Source organism: Rhinoraja longicauda, unplaced genomic scaffold (genome assembly GCF_053455715.1).
Source record: "Rhinoraja longicauda isolate Sanriku21f unplaced genomic scaffold, sRhiLon1.1 Scf000789, whole genome shotgun sequence".
In the NCBI taxonomy this organism is placed as follows: Eukaryota; Metazoa; Chordata; class Chondrichthyes; order Rajiformes; family Arhynchobatidae; genus Rhinoraja; species Rhinoraja longicauda.
Genome location: NW_027602005.1, coordinates 26,728 through 49,676, shown reverse-complemented (window position 1 = coordinate 49,676; position 22,949 = coordinate 26,728). Strand labels below are relative to the sequence as shown.

Sequence of the window (22,949 nt, the reverse complement as noted above, 5' to 3'; positions counted from 1 at the left end):
GCATTTAATAAGCCTCTTCCTTCGCAGAACATGGGGGATCCTGTTTACACTTATAAGCAGGTGCAGATGAAGAAATTTAGTGCTTCAGCTTGATGACAATGGCCCCATTCTCTCTTGCACAGAATGTTTGCCACTGACCTAAAAACAGCAAGTCCACACTGCAGATCTCCCAAAAGGTACTTTCCAAACAATGTTGGCTCCAATCTTGGCCATGGGATCCTATTTGTGGACAGGAACTTTTAGGAATAAACTCCATCAAATGGAGGAATCCCACAAACAAAACCACCAAAATCCCACAAACAAAACCGCCAATTAAACTGCAAATTTAATGCTATTGAAGGATAGTTTCTGAATGTTTTACCTAAAATTCAGGCATTCAAAAACACTCCAATGCTCGTAACAAAGACATAGATAGAAACCGATATAAACATGCAACACAGAAACAGACCTTCTCGGCCCACCTCGTCTGTGCTCATCTTAATCCAATTAGACTGCATTAAGCCTGTGGCCCTCTACATTTTTATTATCCCAAGACTTGTTGCAGATTTTCATTGTATCTGCCTCCCCATCTCCTCTGGCAGCTCATTCCAGATATTCACAACCCTTTGTGTGAAAAATATATTCCTTTGATCTTCGTTAAATTTCTCCGCTCTCACCTGAAACTTGCACCCTGTAGTTCCAGGACCCTATCCTGGAAGAATGTGTCAGACTATCTATTCTCAATTTTTTAAAACTTCTACAAGACCTCCCCTAAGCCTACTATATTCCAGTGAGAATAAATCCAGACTATCCAATTTCTCCTTATAATTGTAGCTATTCATTCTAGAATACATCCTGATGAATTTCTTCTGCACACTCTCTAATGCAACCAAAATTGTGCACAACACGCTCAATGCTTTGCTACACGCTAACAAATACTTTGCACAACAATAACAACATGATACCCCAGCTGTTATATGTGATGCTTCTGTCAATGAAGGCAGGGATACCAAAAGCCTTATTCATCTGTGTTGCCATTTTCAGGGAGCTGTGGACTTGCACCTGAAGGTGACTCTGTACACCTCCTAAGGTCCCTGCCATTCTTCTATAAATTAAGAAATCCCAGAGAACACCCCCGTCCCAATCATTCAAATAAACAATTAAAAACGAATCTACAAAACAGACACTTACCTTAATCCCTTACAGCTGCTATCTTCAAGCAAACAGCTAGCAAGCAGTAAAGCAGCAGGTACAATAATACGCAGAAATAAACTGGCACTTATACGAAGAAATGTAACAGTTGCACATGGAACTGCAGCATTTCCTTGCCGAATCCTGTTTATTGTGTTTGACATAATTTGTTGCATTGTGGTCTGGAAAATCAACACTTTACCTCACATTTTCAACAATTAAAATCTGGAAAGTATTGTGGAAATCTTTCCAAGTTGCCAAACATCAAATTTCACCTGAGCTGCTTGATTCAACACTCTTGGTGGAAAGGGCAACTTAAGTTGGTATCACCAACTGTTCAAACTGGTAGACATTAACAATCACTCTGCAAGTATTTATCTGAATTCATTTTTATCGTCAGTGACATTAAACAACATTTGATTAAGTTTTAGTTACATGGGCTTGCTCACTTTAGGAACCAATGGCTGAAAACAATTTGGTTTTTCAGCCTCAATCCCAAATGATTCGTTTTATTCTTTTCTCTTCAACTGCTGCCCCAGACCCAATTGTCGTTCGTCACCTACTAATCCTCCGCTAACTACATAGTTTGATTTCTTGAATTATTCTTTCTGGTTCAAGTTTTTAAGTAACCATTATTGTCTATTCCAAAGATCAGATAACTTTTGGAAAGATCACGTTTATGCTCAACAACATTTCCTCATGGATATAGTTGTAGCATACAGTTCTACAAGCTGTTAAGTTATAACTAAGGTATACATTATTTGATAAGCATGTCCAAATTGCTATCAGATCAGATTACACCGGTGTTACATACACGGTGCAGCAAAATACCTTGCTCATATGAGGTTCGCAGAGTTAAAAGTCTGCACTCAGTTCTGGTTTTATCAACCACTAGACAGGCATGGGTGCAAACCTCTCCTGCGGGCCTGGCAACCCTCCATCCAAACATCTCCTGCGGGCCCGGCAACCCTCCCCCAACTGATGACCCGTGGACCCGTTGCCGGCCGGGGAGTGGGGGGGCCGGGCGAGGGGGGAGAGGAAAGCATTCACCCCGGCCCCGGGTGGCCAGAGCGAACCATGGACCACTGGGTGCAAACCTCTCCAGCAGCGGCAGCTCGACGTCGACGGCCGTTGCTTTGCAGGGGTGGCGGCGCTCCCCCCACATGGGACCCAGAACAGCTACCAATCAGGCATCGAGGAGGTTGGAGTCAATCAATCAACCTCATGTGGGGGGGGGGGGGGGGGGAGCGGCAGGAGCCAATCAGGACGCGGACCCCACGTTGGGGATGGGGGTGGTAGAACCAATCAAATTTAAACTTTAAAAAGTGATTTATTAAAGTTTAAAAAGTGAATAACTTAAAAAATATAACAACCATTTGAACCACAGGCCAATGGTGAGTAAGGTGGGCCTAAAACCGTTGCGCTGTTGTGTACCGTTTTGGCTGTATTCCAGGAACGCACAAATATACAAGATGAGCGTTTTAGTAATATATAGATATTAATGTAAAAGGCACCATGGCAATTATACCAATATGCGCTTTTAACTAGCTGAAAAAGCCAAGATTCATCTTACAGTTTAAAGCTCAATGAAAAACAATTATTAAAAGAGTTATGGCTTATTGGGCAATTTTCAGAACTTCTTTAAAGTATACTTTTTTAAAGTTTGCTCATAATTTTAAATACTTAAAAATACACATATTGATCTCCCTCAGTTGGATTCAAAACCTGGAAAAAGGTCATCATTAGACAAATTGTGTGTTGGCCCAAATAAAATGAAGATTTTCATTGTACCAGCTTGAAATCTGTAGGGGTTGACTTAAAGTTCGAAGAAGGCTTCAGACCTGAAATGTCGCCTATCAATGTTCTCCAGAGATGCCACCTGACCTGCTGAGCAACTCCAGCAGTGTGTGTCTTTTTCTGACATATCGAAACCTTGTGTCTCTATTTGCACATATAAAGAGATGGGATAAAGTGAGTGGTAAATAAAAAACACTACCTAAGAACTCAACTGGTCAAGTAGCACTTGTGGAGGCAAAGAGATGGTTGACAATTCGGGTCAAGACAATGCATCAGGAATAATAAGTACTATTGCTGCAATATTCCTGGAATCTACATGCCCCTTCTTAAAATTAATGCTTTGATGAATAAAACTAATTTTATTTTAATGGTTTTACTCAGAGGCAGGTACTAAAGAGTCACACAAAAAATGGGGGAGATTTTCCACTTTGGGCACAATGTACACATTTGTCTTAAACTGCATTTCCCTTGGAAATCATTTGATCACTTACAAAATTTTAATTTTGGTATACTCGCAGTATGACAATAGACAATAGGTGCAGGAGTAGGCCATTCTGCCCTTCGAGCCAGCACCGCCATTCAATGCGATCATGGCTGATCACTCTCAATCAGTACCCCGTTCCTGCCTTCTCCCCATACCCCCACACTCCGCTATCCTTAAGAGCTCTATCCAGCTCTCTCTTGAAAGCATCCAACGAACTGGCCTCCACTGCCTTCTGAGGCAGAGAATTCCACACCTTCACCACTCTCTGACTGAAAAAGTTCTTCCTCATCTCCGTTCTAAATGAATCAGCCAAAGATGTCTGATTGTACAGCATTCTAAAAGTAATTAAAAATGCTGCAAACTTTTGTTTCAATATAGCTTTGTGAAAAGTATGCAGTATTTAAAAGTGCATTACTAATTACATAAAAATAATTACTATAGTTACGCAAGGAATGAGTAAAGGTCGCACTGCCCACTTCACTCAGAACCAGAACATAATCAAGCAACTATATGGATACCATGATGATGCATAACCTAGATTCTCTAAAAAGCTGCTACAATTGTTACATTAGGCATGCCGAAGGGCCCGTTTTAATGCTGTATCTCAAAACTAAACTCATCTCCAATTGATGATATACTGCTTTCAAGTACCACTTTTCAAAGATATTATCAAAATGAAAAGTACTGCTCAAAGAAAATAGTATGGAAAAAATTCACCGCAAAGTAAATGATCAAGTCTCAGCTTGCATTAATGACAAAATAAAGTGCCCAACTGTGTTTTAGGTTTACTGACAGAGATGTGTCTGATAATATTATGCATGAACAGACGGAGTCAACACAGAAATATAAAACATGGACTAAATTATAATGCATTGTTGATCTGCAGATGCTGCAACATTATGAGCACAAATGTGTAAAAAGTTGGATGGCCAAGCCCACCCTCTTGCAAAATGGCCGATTGTCAATGCAATCTGCCATTTTATATTTAATCATCTGGTTCAGGTCCTCTCACTTAATCAAGTTTACCAAAGACAGGATTATAAACAAATCTTTATTATGGAATTTTCTGAAATAGTTCTCAATTGGAAATTATACCCAATTAGGATAAAAGTTAGAAACAAAGGACTGCAGATGTTGGTTTATACCAAAGATAAACTTCAGCACTGTGTCTATCTTTACAATAAAAATGATCAGGCCAAACTTTCTGTTGCCTTGACATCACTAGCCACCTGCCCATGAACTTTTTTTCAGCATGGTTTCTGGTGTAGTGTTTCACTGAGAGCTCAGTTCAAGGCACATGGGTGTAGCATCGTGCAGCATCGGAGCAGTCTCAGTGCAAGTATCCAGCCGAGTCCACAGGATGGTTTTGACATCCTCAAACAACCTGCTCTCAGTCAAAGCTGTGAATATAATGCAATGCTTGTGAAGTCTGACAATTTAGACATTCAAGAAAAATCACATATTGGCAACACAAAATACTATAGATTCTGTAACATGGAAGGAAAAAAAAACTTGTTTTTTTAAAACTGTTTTTTAAAATTAGTGCTTGTACAATACCCACACCACACATTGCATAAAGTAAAGCATTGAAAGTGAGGAGCTTTTCAACACCGAGAACAATAACCTATCCTTTTGATCAAGGAGATAAGCTCCCTGCCCACTCACCGACATCGATCTTTCCTTCCATTGTCATCTTAAAGGGTAATCTGTCAGTTGTCCACCTACATCAGATCAACATCCCACTGTATCATTTGACAGACTTCTTCACTGTCGGCATCTCCATTGATTTTTGGGTTGGCTGCAAACTTACTAACCAAGCCACCAACATAATTGCAGAGTTCCCAGCACAGATCACTGCAGAACACCACTGGTACAGATCTCCAGGCAGATTAACACCCAGTCCACTACTACCCTTTGTCTTCAACGGGTAAGCCAGTACTGAATCCAAGTTACCAAGTCATCATGGATTCAATGCATCTTAATTTTATGGATTAGTGCACCATGAAGGACTTTATCAAATGCCTTACCAAAATCCATGTACACAACATCTATTGCTGTGCCCTCATCGTTCACCATCATCTCCTCAATAAGCTATTGAGAAAGCAAGACGTGACCTGCAGCAGACCATCTTTAGTTATCCCATTCTCTTCCAAATGGGAGTAAATCCTATCCAAAAGAAGTAGTGTCCCTACTACCGACACGAGGCCCACTGGCCTATAATTTCTCAATTATCTCTACATGTCTCATAAACAAAGGAATAACATTGGCTACTCTCCACCCCTCTAGGACCTTACTTGTGACTAGAGAGGATACAGAGATCTTCATCGTGGCCACAGTAATCTTCTCACTTGCCTCTCACAATAACCTGGGATAAAACCCATTAGGCCCTGGGGATTTACCCATCTTCATGTTTTTCAAGAGACCCACCACTACCCCCTTCTTGATCTCAAACTGCCCCAGTATGTTATTAGACTGATCTCACTATCCTTCAAGTTCTTCTCCGGTTGTCAGCAATGGAGACAGACATTCAGAAATATAATTCCTGTGGGTTGGACAGCCTAGAATTCAGGGGCAAAGTCAAAAAATTAGAGTGAGGCCAGGAAACAATTCTACACAGTAATGGAAGTTCAGAACACTTCTACAAAAGAGTGATGAGATTGATTGCTCATTTTAAATTTGGTAGATATTTTGTCAAACTTATCAGCTATAAACTCACCGAATAACTAAAAACTGGCCTGAACATTGATATATGATGTTCTGGAAATTATACCAAAATTAAGCAAGTACAGTACCCTCCATAATGTTTGGGCCAAAGACCCATCATTTATTTATTTGACTCAGTGGTCCACAATTTGAGATTTGTAATAGAAAAAAAATCACATGTGGTTAAAGTGCACATTGCCAGATTTTATTAAAGGGCATTTTTATACATTTTGGTTTCACCATGTAGAAATTACAGCTGTGTTTATACATAGTCCTCCCCCCCCCCCCATTTCAGTGCACCATAATGTTTGGGACACATGGCTTCCCAGGCGTTTGTAATTGCTCAGGTGTGTTTAATTGCCTCCTTAATGCAGGTATAAGAGAGCTCTCAGCACCTAGTCTTTCCTCCAGTCTTTAAATCATCTTTGGAAACTTTTATTGCTGTTTATCAACATGAGGACCAACGTTGTGCCAATGAAAGTCAAAGAAGCCATTATAAGACTGAGAAACAAGAACAAAACTGTTAGAGACGTCAGCCAAACCTTAGGCTTACCAAAATCAATTATTTGGAACATCATTAAGAAAGAAAACACTGGTGAGCTTACTAATCGCAAAGGGACTGGCAGGCCAAGGAAGACCTCCACAGCTGATGACAGAAGAATTCTCTCCATGATAGAGAAAAATCCCCAAACACCTGTCCGACAGATCAGAAACACTCTTCAGAAGTCAGGTGTAGATTTGTCAATGACCCCTGTCCGCAGAAGACTTCATGAATAGAAATACAGAGGCTACGCTGCAAGATGCAAACCACTGGTTAGCCGCAAAAATAGGATGGCCAGGTAACAGTTTGCCAAGAAGTACTTAAGAGAGCAACCACAGTTCTGTAAAAGGGTCTTGTGGACAGATGAGATGAAGATTAACTTATATGTTAGATTTAAATTTAGAGATACAGCGCGGAAACAGGCCCTTCGGCCCACCGAGTCCGCGCCGCCCAGCGATCCCCGCACATTAACACAATCCTACACACACTAGGGACAATTTTTACATATTACCCAGTCAATTAACCTACAAACCTGTACGTCTTTGGAGTGTGGGAGGAAACCGAAGATCTCGGAGAAAACCCACGCAGGTCATGGGGAGAACGTACAAACTCCGTACAGACGGCGCCCATAGTCAGGATCGAACCCGAGTCTCCGGCGCTGCAGTCGCTGTAAGGCAGCAACTCTACCGCTGCACCACCGTGCTGCCCTATTAGAGTGATGGCAAGAGCAAAGTATGAAGGAGAGAAGGAACTGCCCAAGATCCAAAGCGTACCACCTCATCTGTGAAACACAGTGGTGGGGGTGTTATGGCCCTATGGCTGCTGAAGGTACTGGCTCACTTATCTTCATTGATCATACAACTGCTGATGGTAGTAGCATAATGAATTCTGAAGTGTATAGTCACATCCTATCAGCTTTTTTCCACGAGTAGTAGTTCTACTCAATAACCAAAGTCTGTAGTCTCTTTTTTGCTCTGGTTTATTTTCACCCACATGTTTAGACCGTGTTGTATCCTTATTGTTTTGATGTGGTTATGCTTTATTCGTAATTGTTAACTGTATGTTGGGTTGTCATTTGTGAGTGGAGCACCAAGGAACATTCCTGGTATATGCACATACTTGGCCAATAAACTCATTCATTCATTCAAGTTCAAACAAATGCCTCAAAACTCATTGGCCGGCGATTCATTCTACAGCAAGACAATGAACCCAAACACACTGCTGAAGCAACAAAGGAGTTTTTCAAAACGAAAAAATGGTCAATTCTTGAGTGGCCAAGACAATCACCCGATCTGAACCCAATTGAGCATGCCTTTTATATGCTGAAGAGTAAACTGAAGGGGACTAGCCCTCAAAACAAGCATAAGCTAAAGATGGCTGCAATACAGGCCTGGCAGAGCATCACCAGAAAAGACACCCAGCAACTGGTGATGTCCATGAATCGCAGATTTCAAGCAGTTATCGCGTGCAAAGGATATGCAACAAAATACTAAACATGACTACTTTCATTTACATGACATTGTTGTGTCCCAAACATTATGGTGCCCTGAAATGGGGGGACTATGCATAAACACCATTGTAATTTCTGCATGGTGAAACCAAAGTGTATAAAAATGGCCTTTATTAAAATTTGACAATGTGCACTTTAACCACATGTGATTTTTTTCTATCACAAATCTCAAATTGTGGAATACAGAGGCAAATAAATAAATGATGGGTCTTTATCCCAAACATTATGGAGGGCACTGTATATAATATGCTTAACCCGAGAACCTTACATACTGGAGAAACATGGGAAAGAGGCAACATAGAGATAACTTAAAAGTCATGTTAGTTAGAGGCATTTTGTGGACTAGGGACATGTTCCGATTGCAAGGCATAGCTAGCTGGAGCAAAGATAAACATTGGATGCTTGTACATTGGGCTGAGGACAATATCATTGACATAAAATCCGAATTACTTTACAACCCCCATAGAGAGGAAATAGAATAACAGCTTTCTTAGCACAAGAAAAGTCCCAGTTGTCAATAGGCTAAAGGCTACTCTAGCAAAATAAGACGTGGCGCACAATGCCAAGGAGCAGCAGAACAGCACTGGAGGACACCAACAACATTGCTAGGCCTGGCCGATCCCTGCACCACTGATCCAGTACGGCTGCCAGGCCAAGGTTAGACTATTCTTTTAAGAACTTGAAAGGCACAATATGACACTGGAAATGTGGCCCCACAGTGTATTCTACTATTCTTACACTACAATTGCTGTATTTTTGTTCTTGGGTATGATTCTGCTTATGTAAAGTTTGTTTACTAAATTGTATGCATGACAATAATAAACCCAAACGACCCTGTTACCACTGCCTCTAATGAGAGATTCCCCCAATTTCCCTCCTACTGATGCCAGATGAAATGATCTATAGTTTGCAATTTTCTCTCTCTGCTTCCTTTCTTAAATTCATGATAAATAAAATGATAACTTCCAGTCTGTGGGAATGGTTAAAATTTTGAAAAGAAAATCAACCACCAGTCCTTGTACCATCTCTAGAGCCATCTCTGTTATCCTACAACATTTACAGATAGCTCTATACATGTTCACCCACGACGATGAACACAAAATACATTTAATTTTTCTGTCATATCTGTATTCTATATAATTTGATATCAATCTGTAATCTTTTCCTTTTTTAGACATATTTCCATGCATTTGAAAACAAACAGCTTCCTTGAATATTTGTAGCAATTTCATCGCCATTTTTGCTTTGCAGCTCAGGTGAGACTGCAGGAAGAAGTAATACAAATTTGAGTTGTGGAACAAAAATGAACATAAAAGCTAATTTGAATCAGAGCCATGCGACACAAAAACATGTTTTTTTGCCCCTCCATAACGATACTGTCCATTACATCTACCTATATTAATCCCATTTATCTGCACACTGCCCTCAGCATGGCAGCTGTGGAGAGGAAACAGTTGCCCATCTCTCCGCAGTGTGGGGATTTACTAAGCAGGTCTGGAGAATGATGCAAGGGTCTTTGTCGCAGTTAATCCTAAACAGAATTAACTGAATTCAGGACTCACTGATTTACGGGCTGTTCCCAGGGATACATTCGGAGACGGACATCAGGTTCTGCTGGAAGATCATTAGTGAAAGCTCTTTGGTCTGCCCAAAACTTGTTGGCCTACCAATACAGTGAGTTGTCAATAGACAATAGACAATAGACAATAGGTGCAGGAGTAGGCCATTCAGCCCTTCGAGCCAGCACCGCCATTCAATGCGATCATGGCTGATCACTCTCAATCAGTACCCCGTTCCTGCCTTCTCCCCATACCCCCTCACTCCGCTATCCTTAAGAGCTCTATCCAGCTCTCTCTTGAAAGCATCCAACGAACTGGCCTCCACTGCCCTCTGAGGCAGAGAATTCCACACCTTCACCACTCTCTGACTGAAAAAGTTCTTCCTCATCTCCGTTCTAAATGGCCTACCCCTTATTCTCAAACTGTGGCCCCTTGTTCTGGACTCCCCCAACATTGGGAACATGTTATCTGCCTCAGGAAATGTAAGAAAATAACTGCAGATGCTGGTACAAATCGAAGGTATTTATTCACAAAATGCTGGAGTAACTCAGCAGGTCAGGCAGCATCTCAGGAGAGAAGGAATGGGTGACATTTCGGGTCGAGACCCTTCTTCAGACTGATGTCAGGGGGGCGGGACAAAGGAAGGATATAGGTGGAGACAGGAAGTTAGAGGGAGAACTGGGAAGGGGGAGGGAAGAGAGGGACCGAGGAACTATCTAAAGTTGGAGAAGTCAATGTTCATACCACTGGGCTGCAAGCTGTCAGGGAATGTTGCCAACTGGCCCATTCCAGATTGCAGGGGTACATGCTGAAGAACTAACTGAACTTGGTGAAACCAACCCCAAGGACTACAGTGTAGGATACGCAGAGAATGTCTGGAGTTTTTGCAGTTTTTATTTTATATATTTTTTATTCCGAATAGTTATTTTTGGAAATTAAAAAAAACCTGTAATAGGTTGAGAGCCTTCTATGCCTTGGTGATTCATGTTCTTATCCAGATGCGTCTTAACTTGTGAGAGAGCATTTCTTCCACCACTGCGTTGGCATTGCATTCCAGATTCCAACCACCCTGTTTCCCAGCACTCCTTTAAATCTTCCACTTTAATCCTGTACCTTCCTATCTTATATGGAAGAAAATGTTGTTGCGTTACCTCAGTTTTGAGGCACAAGTTGTGCTAAGTTATCAGATACTTTGAGCAGTTCACATCAATTGCACATGCGACACCATACTCCTGAAACATGTGCCCTACTCCAAGCATTTATGGGACAAGATTACCAGGAGGCTGAAGAACAGATTCAAGGATGTGCTCACATCTTCCTTTTAAAGCATACAACATCCCCAGAGACTCCTGGAATCTTTGGCCCATGAATGCTTGAAGTGCAGAAGGAGCACTTTGGATGGAAGTGAGAACATCCACAAGGAGCAGACCACACTATAAACCATACACTTGTCTGGCCTGTCAGTTACTACTTTCCCCATTCTGTGGAAAAATCTACAGTTCCCACAATGGCCTTATTAGCCACGTCAAAACCCATAAAATTGGAGTGGAGGCATCTTTGATGAACATGGATTCCCTAAGAAAAGGGTGACTGGACCAGTAACCCAGGAGATCTGTATTACAATCTTACCGTGGGAACTGTGGAACCTAAAGACATTTAACAATCACGAATTGAGAAAGAAAAAGCTATTCTTAATAATGATTACCATGCAATCGCCAGATTGTTGTAGAAACTCATCTGTTCCCCTCATGCCCTTCGGAAAAAGAAATCTGCCATACTTAGTTGGTCAGGCTTACATGCGATTCCAAACCGTTATAACCCTACAACGCTGAACAGGATGGGTTTTTTAAAAGTCATGTTAAGAATATAACCATTTTTTTCCTCGAAAAAATGCAGATCAACAATACAGAATGATGGATTCAAATAGATGGAAACAAGAGAGGAATTACAGAATATCACAAGTGAAAAAAACAGCAAGGTTCGGCGCAAGTGAACTGCAACTATACAGGTAAACAACCCTGAAAGCACAGATGAGTACAAATAAATGGGGACAGCATCTTAATCAATATTTGGTTGGTTTGAACATGGTTCCGTTAGCTTGGTTTCAGCTACTCAACTGCAAAATATATTGTTTCTTGCATTTTTTTTTGCATATGCATCATGATCAAATATAAAATAAGTAATTTTACACAGATTCCAGAGAAAAAGTACCAGTCATTTAGGTTAAAAAAAAAAAATCACAACCAAGGGAGAAATGTAATCTTTAACTACCATTTCTGAATTATAAACTTGCATCTGTTCCATGGATTGATTTAAATTTAGTGATTTGCATTATACATGCTTAAAAAAAGTTGTATGTAAAGAAACTCAATTTCCCTGTAAAATAGCTGTAAATAGAGTCAATGTCAGATGGACATCTTGGCACATGACCTTTTCCCAACTTTTTCCCTGCCAACCAAGATGGCTTAGTCCCATTTGCCTGCATTTAGCCCAGAGCCCTCTAAACCCTTCCTATCCATGTAACTGTGCAAATGTTTTTTTAAACGTCGTAATGGTATCCACTTCCACAGCTTCCTTTGGCAGCTCATTCCAAATACAGACTATCCTCCAAGTGAAAAGGTTCACTGAGCAGTGCATTTATGTCAGAGCAAGAAACAGTGATGATATTTACTTAATTCTCAAACAGAATCAATATAGAGGTGGTTAAAAACACTTACAATCAACCAACTTCCAGCTCTAGAAAGAAACTTAGTATAAAAACAGGACGACTTTTTACGTTGTTTTGATTGTGAAATAAGAATGGTTAAGTACAAGAATTTTCCCCAAAAGCACATCACAATTACAGATCATTTAAGAAATCTATAAACTTTCATTAAACCAGGATATCATTTGGATTTTCAGCCCCCACATCTACCCTCCCAGATTACAAATATACAGTATTTCTTGCATTAATTACAGTTGTCCTGTTTTTATCCTGTAATATTCTAAAGAATATTACAGTAAACCCTTGTTTTAACAGACTTCTTTATAATGGATTTTGATTATAGTAGACCAAATCTGTTGTGGACAGATTGCTGCTTCATGGAATGACCACTAGGTGGATGGAACAAATGGTGTTTTTGAACCATTTTAGCTGGGTTTAGTTTAAAGATACAGTGTGGAAACAGCGCGTCCGTTCCCATCAGCGATCACCCATACACTATGTGAGAGGAAAGATAGAACCACTGACATCGTGCTGCAGAAGACGATTTGCAGATCTGACAGGTCCCCTTTCAGGGGAAAATGACAGGAGCAGCCAGATCATTGACTTCACATCTGGCTCTGTTGTGCAGCAGGGGAGGGAAAAGTCTTAAGTGAGCAGTGTTATAGAATTCCTTAATCAGGGGCACAAACAGCCATTGTCATGATCTGTATTGGTGTGAACGACATAGGCAAGAGAGATGAGGCCTGCAAAGTGAATTTAGAAGCTAGGCAGAAAGTTAAAAAGTAGGACCTCCAAGGATGAAATATCACGATTACTCCCTGTATCACGTCGGTGAGATGAGAAATAGGAAGATGGTTTAAACCGAAGATAAACACAAAAAGTTGGAGTAACTCAGCGGGACAGGCATCAACTCTGGAGAGAACTTTGAAATTGCAACAGTGCATGGAACTAGAATATTGTAGCCATTACAGAGATTTGGTTGTAGAAGGACAGGACACGCAGATCAATGTTCCAGGATTCAGATATTTCAGGTACGATAGAGGGGGATGCACGAGCTCAGGGAATTGAATTACCCGTTAAAGACAATGTCACAGCAACACTTAGAGATGATGTAGAAACAAGAATCTGCAGATGCTGGTTTACAAACAGGGCACAAAGTAACTCAGCAGCTCAGGCAGCACTTAGGAAGTGAGTCTGGCCAGATGATCGCAGCTTCAATGGGAGAGCATATTGGGAACAGTGATCATAACTTTGTATGTTTTCAGATTTTAGTCTTTACTTTAAACTTCAGAGATACAGCTGGGCCCACTGAGTCCCCACCGACCAGCAGCGAACACCCTGAACACAAACACTGCCTTACACTCTAGGGACAATTTCTAATCTTACCGAAGCCAATGAACCTACAAACCGGTGCTTCTTTGGAATGTGGGAGGAAACCGGAGAACACCCACGCAGTCACAGGGAGAATGTACAAACTCTGCACACAGAGCACCTATGGCCAGGATCGAACCCGGGTCTCTGGTGCTATAAGGCAGCAATTTACCGCTGCACCACTCTTCCACCCAGATGGTTATGAAAGAGGATAAGAATTGACCTCAGGACAAAGTGCTAAATTGGGAAAGGGCTAATTGCAAAAAGTATGAGGAAGGATCTGGGCAAGTCGGGAGTAGCTGTTATTAGGTAGGTCCACGACTAATAGGCCAGCAGATCAGAATTCAGGACCTACATGTACTGCGAGGACACAGGACAAGGATACAAGGCTTGGGAACCTTTAATGACGAGACAAGTTGCAAATTGGTCAAAAAAAGAAAAAAGGAACCATGTGTAAGGTTTAGGAAAATGAATTTGTCTGGGCATTGGAGAATATAAACAAGCAAACTTAAAAGAGGAATCAGGAGTGCTAAAAAAACAGCTTGAATTGTAGAATTACAGTAGGATTGTCAGAGTAGGATTACAGAGAATCCTTTGCCATTTTATACATATTAAAAACAAGAGGATAACTGGGGAGGGGTAGGACCACTCAAAGGGGGGAAATTTATGTCTGGAGCTGGAGAAAATGAAAAGGTACTAAATTAGTAGGGGCACTCCCTGAGTTACGTAATAGGTGACTTAGATAAACTCTCACTTAGACAATTCACATTATGTGGTCCTGTTTTTCGAATTACTTGTATTATTGCAACAGGCGGATGGTGAGGGTTTCCTGTCAGCTTCATGGATATAAAAGCATAGCGCAGGCTTTCTGCACTTGCAGTTTCGGCCTCTGTCAGGCCCGGCCTCTCTGCACCATCTGTTGTTGCGGCTCATGTTGTAGCCTCTGGCTGACCACGCTTTCTTCAGGCTGCTGCCACCAACAGGACTTGCTCAGTCACCGTGGGGCTCCTCTGTAGTCACCGACATCTTCCAAGGCGGAATGGACTAAGCAATGGGAGGAGAAGGTAGTGGTGGTGAAAGGAGTGGACAAAGCAATGGCCGACAGCAAGGAGCAGCAGCTGGTGAGAGGGGAGCCCCCATGGCGACCGAGCCTTGGCCTAAAATATGTGCCGCAACAACAGCCACATTAAAGGGACGGCACGGCAAATGGTGAAGTGCTCACTGGTGCAGACACAAAGTGCTGAAGAAACTCAGGTCAGGTAGCATTTGTAGAGACCAGGCAGCACGGTGGCACAGCGGTAGAGTTGCCACCTTACAGCGAATGCAGCGCCGGAGACCTGGGTTCGATCCCGACTACGGCTGCTGTCTGTACAGAGTTTGTACGTTCTCCCCGTGACCTACGCGGGTTTTCTCCGAGATCTTCGGGTTTCCTCCCACACTCCAAAGGCGTACAGGTTTGTAGGTTAATTGGCTTCGTAAATGTAAAAATTGTCCCTAATGGGTATTGGATAGTGTTAATGTGCGGGGATCGCTGGTCGGCACGGACCCGGCGGGCTGAAAAGGCCTGTTTCCGCGCTGTATCTCTAAACTAAACGTGGTCAGGATGTTTCGGGTCGGGATCCTTGTACAGTATGCTTTCTATCTTGCAACTGTAAGAAGTTTGTAAGAGACACTGGAGACATGCCATTAGACTTGACCCATGTGTGACATTGCAAACAGTTTTGTCTGTCGTGGCAGGATGGTTAAAGCCCTGATTCAATCAATTTGAAGAAAAGTCCTGACCTGAAATGTTACCTATCCATGTTTTCCTGAGATGCTGCCTGACCTGTTGAGTTACTCCAGTACTTTGTGTTGTGCAGAGTTAGAGAAGTCAATGTCCATACCGCGGGGGTGCAAGCTACCCAAGCAAAATACAAGGTGCTGTTCCTCCAATTTGTGCTGGGTCTCACTCTGACAATGGAGGAGGCCCAGGACAGAAAGGTCAGTGTGGAATGGGAGGGGGAGTTAAAGTGTTGAGCAACCGGGAGATCAGGTAGGTTTAGGCGAACTGAGCACAGGTGTTCAGCAAAACGATTGCCGAGCCTGCACTTGGTCTCGCCGATATACAGGAGTCCACACCTGGAACAGCGGATACAGATGACGAGGTTGGAGGTGCAAGTGAACCTCTGCCTCACCTGGAAAGACTGTCGGGGTCCTTGGACGGAGTCGAGAGGAGAGGTATAGGGACAGATGTTGCATCTCCTGCGGTTGCAGGGGAAAGTACCCGAGGAGGGGGCGGTTTGGGTGGGAAGGGACGAGTTGACCAGGACTCTGCGGAAAGCGGAAAGGGGTGGAGATGGGAAGATAGCGAAAATGTCAGAGGATTATATGTGCCGTATGCGACGGCTGATGGGGTGGAAGGAGAGGACCAGGATGACTCTGTCCTTGTTACGAATGGGGGGAGGGAGAGCAAGACCAGAGCTGCCCAGGAGACCCTCGTGAGAGCCTCATCTATAATGGAAGAGGGGAGCCCTAAAGAATGAGGACATCTCCGATGACCTGGTATGGAACACCTCATCTTGGGCGCAGATGCAGCGTAGACGGAGGAATTGGGAGTAGGGGATAGAGTCTTTACAGGAAGCAGGGTGGGAGGAAGTGTAGCCTAGATAGCTATGCGAGTCAGTGGGCTTATAATAGATGTCAGTCGATAGTGATGGAGATGGTGTGATCTAGAAAGGAAGAGAGGTGTCGGAGATGGTCCGTGAATTTGAGTGCAGGATGGAAATTAGTCATGAAGTTAACGAAGTCAGTGAGTTCTGCATGGGTGCAGGAGGTAGCACCGATGTAGTCATCAATGTAGCGGAGGTAGTGTTTGGGGATAGGGCCAGTGTATGCCTGGAACAGTGATTGTTCGACGTACCCTACAAAGAGTCTGAAGAAGGGTCTCGACCCAAAACGTTACCCATTCCTTGGCTCCAAAGATGCTGCTTGTCCCGCTGAGTTATTCCAGCATTTTGTGCGTACCTTCGATTTAAACCAGCTTCTTTGCTATGCAGTTCTTTCGTACCCTACAAAGAGGCAGGCATAGTTAGGGCCCATGCGAGTGCCCATAGCTACGCCTTGGATTTGGAGGAAGTGGGTGGAGTCAAAGGAGAAATTGTTTAGGGTATGGACCAGGTTTGCTAGGCGGAGGAGAGTATTAGTAGATGGAAATTGGCTGGTTCTGTGGTCGAGGAAGAAACTGAGGGTTTTAAGACCTTCCCGGTGGGGGGTGGGCCAGTCTTCATTAGTCAGTTCATTGAATACAAGAGCAGAGGTCAAGCTCCAACTTTATGAAACATTGGTCAAACTTCATCTGGGGTACTACATGCAGTTCTGATCAACACAGCATAGGAAGGATGAGATAGTACTGGAGAGGATACAGAGAACATTCTCCAGGATATTGCTCCGGTTGAAACACTTCAGCAATGAGGAGTGACTGGACAAGCTAAACCTGTTTTTGCTGGAATGGAGGAGGTTAAGAAGAGACATGATTGAGATGTATAAAATAAGATTGGGTAAACTGCAGGAATCCTTTCCCCTAATCAGAGGTGAATAAAACCAGTGGACGTAGAGCAAGGGGTAAGAGATTTAGGAGGGGGGATGCGAGGGCCTTTTTTCACCCAGAAAGTGCTGGATACTTGGAATGCACTGTTGGAAAGAGTGGCACAAGCATAGTCACTCACAGCATTTAAGATGTGTCCAGTCGTCCAGACAAAGGAGGTCATGAGCCTAGTCCTGGCATATGGGATTTATACAGATGTGTGCTCTCCGGTTGGCATGGATTTGGTGGGTTGAACGAACTGTCCGTGGAATAAAGGGAATAAGGATAGGGCAGGAAAAAGGGCATGCTGCTGTGATTTTGTTGAATAGCAAAACAGATCCAAATGGCTCACTCCTGCCCCTGTTTCGTATATTTTTGGTTGTCAGACGGGATTACTTCTTTATAGTTACACTCAACTGCATAAAGCCATGATCAAATCTGATAGAGTGAATATGCACCTAGTGATCCATTTTAAGCAGCTAAATATATCTACACGGGAATACACAAACTACTCTGCAAAGGTCACATCAAACATTATTTCAATTAGGTAGGCAACATATTTTGTCATGTTATAGCCTGATAAGACATATTTAAAAATGAATATATTAAGCCTCTATGAAACTGGCACACTAGCGATTTTGGTGGTGCTGGACTGATAGATTTCTTAGACCAATGGATGCTATTCTAATTTATACTCCATTAATTTTAATTCACTAGTGACATACATTTTCCAATGAACCCATTATGCTTCAAGCAAAGGTAGGAACTCAGTGTGGCGAGAGGGGGGGCAGGAACCGGCATCTGGTGGGCCAGATGCTGACCCAGTCTGCTTCCAGCATCTGCAGTCTTATCTTTGATGAATCATCTGTATTTTCAAACAATTAGGCAACAGATTATCAGAAATTTATTGGATCTCTCAATTTCACTGGCTCACCTTGTAAAACTAAACAGGTTATAATAAATCATGATTTACACTACATGATAGTAATATGAACTATATCAGCTTCCTAATTTATTAATAATAAATTTACATGTTAAAAACCCATCAAGAAAGGCTGAAATAACGGATACTAGAAATTAACTTATGTGCCTACTTCACTAAAAAGGTATTCAAAAACGACTTGGAGGTTTGCAATTTTTATTGATCTGACTGCTAGTTAAATATTAATTCTTTACGATATTGATTAAATTGTTCAAAAGGGATGGTTTAAATCGAATATGGACACAAAATGCTGGAGTAACTCAGAAGGGTCTCGACCCGAAATGTCACCTGTTCCTTCTCTCCAGAGATGCTGCCTGTTACTCCAGCATTTTGTGTCTATCTTGTTCAAAAGGAAGGATGCCTTAGGCTAAGTGGGATGTAACTGTGTCTCTCTCCCCTCTCCGTCAGGCAAAAGATATAGAATCGTGAAAACGCACATCTCCAGATTCAGGGACAGTTTTTTTCCCCAGCTGTTATCAGGCACCTGAACCATCCTATCACAACAAGAAAGCAGTAATCTTCCGCAGTAACTGTAATCTTCCTCATAGGTGACCCTCGGACTAACCTTAATCGGACTTTGCTGGCTTTACCTTGCACTAAACGTTATTCCCTTATCATGTATCTATACACTGTAAAGGGCTCGATTGTAAATCGATGGGCTTGATTGTACAAATACATATTTGTAATCATGTATTGTCTTTCTGTTGACTGGATAGCACACAACAAAAGCTTTTCACTGTATCTATGCTACACAATAAACTAAACTGAACTTTACAAAGTTATTAATATGACTCTGTCCTATTTGGAAATAATTATTTTGGTGCACTGTCCCTAACATGGAAACTTGCTATTGCAGGTTCTAAAATCACTGGAATAATTTAGATACAACCCAAATTTTTTTTAGATCAAATTAAAATGAGCCCTTTGCTGGAATGGAAACCGAAGGAAGGAATCCTTGGTGCACAATGGTGAGAAAAGCAACACCAACAAAGCAGGAAGTATCTGCAGTTTTAATTTTGAGGAAGTCAGCACGACAGCAAGTCCAGTTTTGATTGTAAATTCTGCTGTACAGAAGGACACATTATCAAAGTAGAAAACTATATCTCAATGCCAAAAATGCTCATTTATAAAATTTTGTGAATATGATGCTTGAGAATTTTGAAAATAAATCACATTATGCTATGTCTAATCTCAAAATGTATTAGCATTAAACACTGTGGCACTTGACAGGGAGGGGCAGCATCTTAACTTCACGACAAACCCCTGGTATCTAAACATGCAAATTATACAATTTAGTAAATTATAAAAATGAGGAAGTTCACTAAATTTAATTCATTTCATGGAGCAGAGCAATATCAGTTCTCTATTCAAAACTAGACAGCAGTCTTTTACAACTACCTCTGCATGTGCAAAATACAAATGCAGTTGATTTTAATACCAATTTCTAATGCTGGTTTGCTATTTGAAAACTAGCATTATCAAATATGTAGTTTACATATCTGTAGTTTACTTTTATTCCCCCATTGTTGGATACAATTTAATCATAACTTTAAGAGATTTGTCCAGATATAATTCTGAAGGCACTCTTCAAGTTTATGCCAAGACCAGCAAAATGGCGCTTACCTGCCAAACGCTCATCAGTCTCTCTGTTTCCATCATCAGAATACCGAGCAAAATCCAAAGAATCTAGGGTGCTTATGCTGCCAGCTCGATCTATTAAAGAGAAAGGAGGAGTGAGATTTTAGAACCAGATTCATTTTGACTTTTCATTGTATCTGTTGACAACGAGCTATTGATTTTTCTGGGGATAGTCATTTGTGAAGGGTGCTAATAGTTGCCACTATTTAAAATGTATTAATATTTTGATTTCACTGCCAACTGTAAAAGTTCTAATGTTTCATTCTTCAATTCTGGATTTCAAGAGTCAAGATATATATAAGACAAAACCAATGCCCCCAAATCTATGTACATCGGAGCTTATTTGGAGGTTGAAATGTTTAATAGCAGTAGGGAAGAAGCTGTTCCTGAACCTGGACATTAGTTTTCTAACTCCTATATCTTCTTCCCGATGGCAGGAGTGAAATGAGACTCCACCAGAAGAACTTTTTTTCAATCCATCTGAAGAATCCCTTTACTTCAGTTGGATCACTCCTCAAACACCTTAGTTTAAAGAATTACATGACAACTCTTTATTACTTCTCCCCTTAAACAACATATTGTGCTCCAATATCTCTTTTGGTGATTCTGCAATGCATCTAACCATGGTCCCAAGTTCTAAACACCCACAATCATAAAATTAGAGTAGAGTATTGTAAATCATATCATCATCACCAATCCAAACCATCTCTCACCTCCATGTCTGCATTCTCATTCGCTACTCCAACAAGCTTCCCATACTCAATGTTGTGACTCAGTAAATTTGAAAGACAGGAATTTATGGTCTTCCATTACTATACCATCAATAAAGCTGATGGTTTGTTTCGCATAGCCCCACCTACCGTTTTGATGCTCACTTCCTCAGTTACTGGCTATGCAGCCTTCACCTTGTTTTCTTGACCATTTCTTGTTTTAAAGCATCTCAAACAGGAGGGAACATTTAACCTTCCTAGAACAAATTGCTTTATTGTATTTCCCCATAATTCATGTTGCAGGGAAAAGAATCTTCAATGAAAAAATGTTTGGTAATATTCAAGAGAAGCAGGAATTACACCATGTAAAGACAATTCTAGGACCAGGCAAAAACCTATCCTGAGTAAACTGTCTGAAAGACTTGCTGAGTGGTTGAATTAATGGACATATTAATTAGGGACAAGAGTCAAATCCCACCAGTGTAACCGGGGAGTTTAAAATCAATCAATTAAGTCAATTAATTGTGAAGCTAATATTGGTAATGGAGAGAATTGAATGACTGGACTGTTAAATGGTCTGGTCTACATGCAGAATCCAGACCAACGACAATTGGCCAAATATCAGTTATGGGGAATCTTTGCTGATTTGTCACTGGCACCAATTAAAATACAATTGTAATGTATCTCAGAAGGAGGGAGGAAAAAAAACCATAGGATGAGGTCTCTGGAGACTGGGTGCAGAACACTTGTTGCAACAACAGTTCTAATTTATATTTAGCTGTGATAAACTTGATCCATTATCCAGCACCAAAATTCTGCAGGTAGACACAAAATGCTGCAGTAACTCAACGGGACAGGCAGCATCTTTGGAGAGACGGAATGGATGATGTTTTGGGTCGAGACCCTTCTTCAGACAAGGGAGGTGCCGTGGTAGTCTGGCGAGCTGACCTCTACTGGGTTGAGGCCAGGCGACACCTCCTCCTACGTATCCTTGGACCATGAACCCACAGACGAGCATCAGGCCTTAATATTACAAAACCATTTCTGATTTCATTACTTCCGGCTCTCTGCCTTCCAAAGCCTCAAACCGTATCGTTCCCCAGCCCCGCACGGCCCGATTTTATCTCCTCCCCAAAATGCACAAATAAAACTGCCCTGGCAGAGCCATTGTTTCTGCTAGTTCATGTCCCACTGAATGAATTTCCACATACCTCGACTCCATCCAATCCCTCCCTACCTATGTCCAAGACACCACACATGCCTTTTGTCAAATATTACAATAATAATTATTATTAATAAAAAATATATTTTTTAAATGCACCAAAATTCTGAAAAACTAATTATTGCTCAGAGTTTTTATCTTTGCATCTATAGTCAATTACAAAGTATTGGCAATGCAGCTTAGGAAAACTAACATTCACCACTAAAGCTTGTTTTGCTGGATGCCATTTCTGAAGTATGATTAGGTATTTCAAATAACAAGTCAAGTCTAGTCAACTTTAATTGTCAGATACATATACAAGATGTGCAGTGAAATGAAAGTGGTAACGCCTGCGGATTGTGCTAAAACTACAAAACAGAACACAAAAAATAAATTATTACAGTAAATTAAATTAGTCCCTGGTGATATGAGAGTTAACAGCCTGTGGGAAGAAACTCCGTCTCATCCTCTCTGTTTTCACAGTATGACAGTGTAGGCGTTTGCCTGACCGTAGCAGCTGGAACAGTCCGTTGCTGGGGTGGTAGGGGTCCCCCATAATGTTGCTGGCTCTGGATCTGCACCTCCTGATGTATAGGTCCCGCAGGGGGGCGAGTGTAGTTCCCATAGTGCGTTCAGCCGAACGCACTACTCTCCGCAGAGCCTTCCTGTCCTGGGCAGAGCTATTCCCAAACCAGATTGTGATGTTTCCGGACAAGATGCTTTCTACAGCCCCAGAGTAGAAGCACTGAAGGATCTGAATTTCCTCAACTGTCTGAGGTGGTAAAGACGCTGCCTTGCCTTACTCACCAGTGCGGCAATGTGTGTTGTCCATATCAGATCCTCTTTGATGTGGACTCCCAGGTATTTAGAGCTGCTCACCCTATCCACAGTAATCCCATTTATCTCCAGTGGCGTGTACGTCCTCGGATGTTGAGCCCTTCTAAAGTCTACAATCAGTTCCTTAGTTTTTATATATATAAAAATGTTCCACCAAATCAATAGCATTTAATGTGCTTC

At 41.7% G+C, this 22,949-nt stretch overlaps 1 protein-coding gene across 1 annotated transcript in view; it reads right to left on the bottom strand.

The window, feature by feature from the left end:
* Positions 1-22,949, bottom strand: part of LOC144591283 (RAB11-binding protein RELCH-like) — a gene marked incomplete at its 3' end in the record, with an annotated part of 40,994 nt that overhangs the window by 3,269 nt on the left and 14,776 nt on the right. Inside the window, exon 2 of the mRNA XM_078395541.1 lies at positions 20,007-20,096. Within this exon, the coding sequence (XP_078251667.1) occupies positions 20,007-20,096 (90 nt within the window). The remainder of the gene's footprint in view (positions 1-20,006; positions 20,097-22,949) is intronic.